At 40.7% G+C, this 7,775-nt stretch overlaps 1 protein-coding gene across 1 annotated transcript; it reads right to left on the bottom strand.

The window, feature by feature from the left end:
- Nucleotides 1-5,108: 5,108 nt before the first annotated feature.
- LOC135707941 (histone H2A-like) lies at nucleotides 5,109-6,377 on the bottom strand. The gene is made up of 2 exons (XM_065229862.1): nucleotides 6,286-6,377; nucleotides 5,109-5,484 (listed from the first exon to the last, which is right to left on the bottom strand). Exons 1-2 carry the CDS (start codon nucleotides 6,375-6,377, stop codon nucleotides 5,109-5,111), a joined length of 468 nt encoding a protein of 155 aa, XP_065085934.1.
- Between the last annotated feature and the right edge of the window lie 1,398 nt (nucleotides 6,378-7,775).

The following is a 7,775-nucleotide window of genomic DNA, read 5'->3' on the forward strand; positions in this document are numbered from 1 at the left end:
AAATCTGAGTTAATATAATGAAAGCACTTGAAAAAAAAAATACCTTTTCTCATTTTGCAACGTTTTGAAATGAACAATTCAGCGTCTCAAAAATCAACGCTTGCTTTAACTCATACCGCAGTGAATGATTGATTAAAATTTTCAAATTCGTCTGTTTGTGTATGAAATACGCATACCTATAAATAATATTCTTGTTTATGTTAAGGGCATTAGCAGTTTTGCTTGGGTTCCATTTCTTATGCTATTTTGAAGATTATATGCTATATATTATATAAATGTATTCACAAAATAGTGTATCATCGATCTGGTTCTTTGATACTCGAAAGAAGTCCGAACAATGAAGATTTATGGAATAAAACCCCTATTTTCAAAGTGCATTTATTTAAAAAAATCAAAAATTACCTTCACCAAAAGTTGCTAAAATGTACTTCTTGATATGCTTTTTAAAGTGATATGTATCACTATCGGTTGTACTTGCGCCATTTTGAAATATTACGCTTGAAAATTTGAGCTAAAAGACTACAAAACTGACGATAACTTTTGACAGAAGACTTGTACTGGTATAGTGTCCTTGGAGCAAATATGTATTTTAAAATTAACTATAATCGTTCTGAACATAGTAGGCCGAAAAAGTGATATTTAAAAAAAAATATGACAGAAAAACTGATTTTTGGCTTTTGTTTTTTTTAAATGGCTTATATCTCCAAATATAGAAGAGATAAGCAAAAACAATGTTCAAGAAAGTTTTTTAATTTTTTATAATTCACAACTTTGTACAATATTTAGTCTCTATCTATTGAAATAAAAAAGTTAGAGGCCAAATTACGTTGCTGGTAGAATTTGGCGTTTAAGACACTTTTGCAACCAACGCGAATAAAGCTCACAAGAAAATGTTTAGAAGACGTAAATACGCTATCTCTAATATTTTTCGAGTTATTAATTTATTCCACCTAATTTTGCTTCCTGGACCACAGTGCACTGTCATGTAACCCAACGGATTGCATGCGAATTTACTTCCACATGGTGCCCCTTTCTTTAAAGCATCGTGCATCCGCATGCGAGCAAAAATGAAAAACGGTGGAAGGTGCTGGCCGCTTGCTGACATGCACATTACTGCCGTGGTTGTTTCTCCGCGTTCTGCAGATGTTATACCACCTACCTGTTTCTTGCCTTTTAACGCCGCAATTTTTCGTTTCTTAGGGGGAACCTGGGAGAAATGTAGATGAACCTATTTATTTTTTTTTTATTAAATACAAAATGTAGACAAAACTTACAGTGCACACGCCAGTTTCATCAGCATTGAAAATGCGATTTACCGTGAATTTAGGATTGGTGAGCGCTGCTTCCAACAAATCGTAAAAAGCTGACACAGATACCCTATTAAACCCTCTGGCACGGGCGGCAGAGTTAGCTTCAGGCATCCGGAACGACAATTTTGGATTTCGTTTAAGAAAATTGCTTAACCAGGCTTTTCCAGCAAGCTTGGTAGACTTGTTGAATGGGTGCTGCAATCCGTTCATTTCTGCCAAATCAAAAGCCAGTTTTCTAACATCGGTCATCGTAATCCCGTAGAATCTTTTCTCCAAGTCCAGGAGATGCTGTACCAGTACCTCTTCCTGCTGTTGATTGAACACGGTAGCAAGTGGTCCTAGCCGTGGAGAGAGATTGGGACTCGCGAGGTGCCTCATCAGTGTAGTCCGTGGAATAGCATTATTCATAGCTGCTGATTTCACGGACGTCCCGTTTTGACGTTGGATAACGTCTTTCGGCAACATACGGGGGTACAAAATTGAAAACAGTCATTTTGGATGAGTTACGAAAAATTAAAAGATTTTGAACGATAATAACTCAACCGTCTCTCGATAGATTTCCGAGATAATGGCATCAATCGATTGGAAATATTTCTAGCAATTTGCTGAATGTTTCAAAACTATTGATTTCATTCTGTAAACTATTGAAAAATGGTTAAAGGTAAACCATTGTCTAAAGATGGTGAAAATCGATTGATTTTTTTATATTCTTATACTTTCTCCAACCGAGACATCAGATGCGAGTATCTGACACCTCTGATATTTTCTGTTCTACTATATAAGCGTCCAACAAGGTCGCCCGTTCCATCATTGTCTATCCGATCGTCGACCCAGCAGCAGAGCAGCAGAGCAGCAGTACCAGAGCAGTGGAAGCAGAGCAGCGGCAGCAGAGCCTGGGGGCGAAAGGGCAACTACGCCGAGTGCGTTGGTGCCAGTGCTCCGGTATACTGGGCCGCCGTCATGGAATGCCCAGCTGCTGCAGTTCTCAGTCGGTCGTATTCACCGTATGCTCCGCAAGGGCAACTACGCCGAGCGCGTTGGAAAAATGGCCCTTTTCAGGGCCACAACATTATCAAGAAAGAGTTTAACGATTAATTTTCTAATGCCTTTCCGACACTTTTTTCATGACTTTCATCGTCCTCCTGATATTCATGTGATTTTGTGGTGGGATTTTTAGATATGTGAAATTCACATGGTTTTCATCCATTAGATACCTATGTGGTAAATTTTTTGAGTGTATGCTTCGGCAATCAAAATAAAGTTTGCACGATGGAAGCGCACATCGTAAATTTCGTTCATTTTAGTAATAATTAAATTGCCCCTCTCCCCCTACCCTCAGGCAGTACATGAAAAGCCTTTTTGTGAGGGGAATTTTTCAAAAGGATGCCGATTAAAATAATGGGTACCATTTTCTGAGGATGAGATGAGGACGATTCGTCATCCATATGAAGCGTGTCACGATCATTCCCAAGGATTCGTGGTTAACGCGTCTTATTTCTCTGTTAATACCGGTTAAACTCAATAAGAGGATTGTGATCGACTGGTTCCTCTCAAAATATCTGTTTGGATTTCATCCGAAGTTTCGGTCGCATATATTGTGCCTTTTTGAAGGAATCTCTTGGACTCTATATGTTGGTAGAATGTTCTACTTTAGTATTTTGTGTTCACCTACTAACCAGGCTCGGTTTTATTGTTCTATGAGCCCACAGTATAGGCGTAATAATAATCTAGAAGTAACGCTTCAATAGCTAAGCAAAGAAGACCGGAAGTCCCAACGGTAACGGTAAATGTTGAGCAATGAAGGAACAATACAGTTCAGAATCAGCGGTCCGAGGAAAACCTCTTTTGAAGTTACTAGTCAAATCACTCAATTTATTGAAGGCAAGCAGTTCACGTCCAAAGCGGAGAGTAAGGTACATTTACCGGGATCCAGTAAACCGATGTCACGTAGGTAGTTAATTCACTTCCAGAGGTACTAAAGGGTGATACGGTCAAAATTTGGTCAATATCAACTTGACGTAATTCTTTCAATTTTGCATTTAAAAAACCTGAACACCCCTCATTTTGAAGGTGTGTGTGTGTAGAATGTTGCTCCTATTTTGATTTTGGAATTCACTCTTCAGTTGTCAAAATGCCGTCCAAGCAAGAAGAGCAGCGTATCAAAATTTTGCTCGCGCATCGCGAAAATCCGAGCTACTCGCACGCAAAGTTGGCAAAATCACTAAAAGTTGCCAAATCAACCGTTACAAATGTAATTAAAGTGTTTGGGGAACGTTTGTCGACAGCCAGGAAGTCTGGATCGGGGGGAAATCGAAAACCGGAAGCCGCTGAGACGACAAAGAGAGTTGCCGGTAGTTTCAAGCGAAACCCTAACCTCTCTCTCCGAGATGCCGCAAATAAGCTGGGTGTATCGTCTACAACCGTGCATCGAGCCAAAAAACGAGCCGGACTATCGACTTACAAGAAGGTAGTGACTCCAAATCGCGATGATAAACAAAATACGACGGCCAAAGCGCGATCCCGGAGGCTGTACACGACGATGCTGACGAAGTTTGACTGCGTGGTAATGGACGACGAAACCTACGTCAAAGCCGACTACAAGCAGCTTCCGGGACAGGAGTTTTATACGGCAAAAGGAAGGGGAAAGGTAGCAGATGTTTTCAAGCACATGAAACTGTCAAAGTTCGCAAAGAAATATCTGGTTTGGCAAGCCATCTGTACCTGTGGCTTGAAAAGCAGCATTTTCATAGCTTCCGGGACTGTCAACCAAGAAATTTACGTGAAAGAGTGTTTGAATAAACGTCTGCTGCCTTTCCTGAAGAAACACAGTTGTTCCGTACTGTTTTGGCTGGATTTGGCATCTTGCCATTACGGTAAAAAGGCCATGGAGTGGTACGCCGCCAACAACGTGCAGGTGGTTCCCAAGGACAAGAACCCTCCCAACACGCCAGAGCTCCGCCCAATTGAGAAATACTGGGCTATTGTCAAGCGGAACCTAAAGAAGACCAAAAAAACTGCTAAGGGCGAGCAGCAGTTCAAGGCAAACTGGCTTTCTGCGGTGTAGAAGGTGGACGGCTGTACAAAATCTGATGGCAGGGGATCAGGGGATTTGGAAAAGCGGAAGCCTAACTGAATATTTTTCCTGAATTCTATACTAATTGAACTTGAAAAAGAAATTTAATTTGATTTTTTAAATAAACGATTTCACCGATTTACACGCGTTTTCCCTTGACCAAATTTTGACCGTATCACCCTTTAATACCTTATCAGAAATCACACCACACTTCAAATTGGACGCACACCACGATCATTTCTGAAATCTCAACCGTAATTTGCTAATGAATTTAATTCCGCTGCATCAATGTAGGCCATAAGTCCAGGGCCACCGCAGCTCTGCAAGGTAGGGGAAATGGATCTAAGATTGGGCCCATCGCTAAAAATCTGCTATTTACCTATCTTATCTATATGAACGCGTCGTTGAGACGGTACTGATGGATATTTTAGGGCGCTATTGAAAATTTAGTCGATTGATTGGATGGAATGATAACACTGCACTGGTTAATTTCTTGGAATTCAAGACACGCCTACACTAATCAACCATCATCGAACCTAGTCGATGAGGATATCAATTAACTAGGGAGAGCATGACAGAAAGATTCAACCATGTTTTTAATGGATTCATTTTATCACTCCTTGCGCACCACGAAATAAACTGTTTTGAAAACGAAACTCTTTACCATCAAATTGGTCGTCCTGAAAAGGACGGATTTTGTTAAAGGGTGGGAACTTGGATCGAATTTAGGCCTTCTTTTCGGTCTTCTTGGGCAACAGGACCGCCTGGATGTTTGGCAGGACACCACCCTGAGCGATGGTCACTCCGGAAAGAAGTTTGTTCAGCTCTTCGTCGTTGCGGATGGCCAACTGCAGGTGACGTGGGATAATTCGGGTTTTCTTGTTGTCACGAGCGGCATTTCCTGCCAACTCGAGAACTTCAGCGGCCAGATACTCCATCACGGCAGCCAGGTAGACGGGAGCACCGGCTCCAACACGCTCGGCATAGTTGCCCTTTCGGAGTAGACGGTGAATACGACCGACTGGAAACTGCAATCCAGCGCGGCTCGAACGGGACTTTGCCTTTCCCTTGACTTTGCCTCCTTTCTTCCCTTTCTTTTCACTTTGCAACAGAGGATTCCTACATCAACTTCAAATGACTTCCAGCGAGAAAAAAATATAGCGGCTTTAGTAAATCATTATATCAGTGATTTAGTCAAATTATCTTAACCAAAAATAGTAGAAATTATCATAAGTGATCATTACCAAACGTATCCCATGACAATTTATTGCTCACTGCGTGTTTATGATCATTTCTTCGATTATATTTTATATTTTATTGCAATACCTTTCGTGGATCTTTCATAGCATCGTAATGTTTGTGTACTTTACGCGATAGGTAGCCGGTTTGACAGTTCAATAGGTAGACTTGGCTTCACTCTTGGCGTGACTCATTATACACCGACTCTAGGGTCCTCATATTGCCCCGTATGGTTGTTGATCGGAGCAAAAACTGAAATTTTTCAAACATAATCATTTATTGAGTCTATCATTCCAAAACCACAACCAAAACGGCCCTTTTCAGGGCCACCAATAATTCGACAAAGAGTTAGTTTTGAAAACAATTTCTATCCAGAATATCACAGTTACACTTAAATTTGGGGACTATACTGGGGTGTGGGAACGCTGGAAGGGGAGATGCTGTCTGTCTTCGAACTACCAACATCATTCCAAAGCTCCTCCAGGGCGACAGAGTAGAGCAAACCGAATAACATCAGCCCAACAAAACGGCCCTTTTCAGGGCCACCAAACTTTCGCAAAAGAGTTATTAAGGAATATTCCTAAAATATAATATACACAATTAAATACAACACATAACAGACGTTATCCAACGCCAACCCTGCGGTCGTATCTAGTATACAACCCTTCCAACTTTTTCACTGCTTTTACAGCCTGATCCAACTGCTGGTTGGTCCACGACTTCCGGTTGCTCTTGCGAACATATTTCGTAGGCATCTGTTAATCGAAACAAGTGAAACAATCAAGATTCATTCAGCACCTTTATGTCCGTCTTTCCCAAATCTTAGAGTGTCCATCTTTCCCAACTTTATCATTATTTTTAAAACGTCCATAGCTCTTGACTAAATATCCAAAAAATTACCGTTTCTTCACCAGATTTGTGGTCGATGATCAGGATAACTGGTTATCGTAGAAAGAACGCAGAAACACAATACCGTTATGACTTAGAAGCAATAGTCCGTCGACGCAAAATTACTTCCACTAGCGTATCCACGAAGAAAATATTTGTTTTGTTTATAATTTTGACAGTTAGCGTCTTCGATATCAACAGTGAGTCCCAAAAGTATTGCTACACTATATCAAAAGTTGTTCCGTCACTGAAACATTACATGAAACTTTTATTTACGAATTACGGTTAGTGTCCATCTTTCCTGCAGTGTCCATCTTTACCTACTTTCCCCTAGGCTGTGCCTTCCGCTAAGAACCCCCTAGTCTATACACCTACTGTCCTTCCCGTTGCACTCGTCAGCTCGTGCGATACTCTAGACACACATGGGTGGTCGTATCCGGGTCCTCCCCTGGGTAGGCTCGTGTCCGTCCAGGTTCTGGTACATTAACTTATCTATATGCATGGTAATTATACTTTTAAAACTCACCTTTTGATTAAAATGTCGAAAATGCTGAAACTAAATAAAGGTTAGCGATCCATATAAGGTGTGTGCTGCGACGGAGTAGTAATTGAAGGAAATGAGGTTCTGATGTGAAGTATAGGTAATTCTAAAATAGGTAAATCAATTAATCATTAGCTGCTAACAGTTACTAATAAATGGGTACGATAAATCACTCATAGATGAGTATTGCCACTCCCACTGAAAAATGGGCAAAACCTTAATCATAAATGGATATTCGATTCCTACCGTGTATTTAAAGTAAAGTTAGGATCTTATCATGCAAGCACACACCTTTTACGATTCTTATCCTACTTACTGACGACTTTTCCTAGATACAAGCTTCGTCCAGTATACATTGGCTGTCTCCAACCGGCATGATCCTTTCTGTCTGCTTCCTCTTGCCGGTGCAAGTTTAATTCTTCTTTTCTTGTTCGAATTTTCTCGCTACTTTTCTCCTATTGAACTTCTGGTCGTGTTTCCATTTGTCCTCAGGCAGTTAATATTAGTACATGATAGGAAGAAAGAAAGAAATAGAACAAGTTAAGTGTGAGCCGCATGCATTGGTTACTTATTTGGGTCATAGTGTTGTCTTCCCTATTTATTTGCCTCTATACACTCTCATATCGCAACGTTTAACTCAACCCCTTCCCTCACACTATTATGGTCGGAAAAGAGAACCCATATTTAGTAATCTATCGCGAACTGCGATGCAGAAGATATTAAT

Source organism: Ochlerotatus camptorhynchus, unplaced genomic scaffold, assembly GCF_037179485.1.
Source record: "Ochlerotatus camptorhynchus isolate MF236.1 unplaced genomic scaffold, CSIRO-AGI_Acam_v1.1 ptg000323l, whole genome shotgun sequence".
Taxonomy (NCBI): domain Eukaryota; kingdom Metazoa; phylum Arthropoda; class Insecta; order Diptera; family Culicidae; genus Ochlerotatus; species Ochlerotatus camptorhynchus.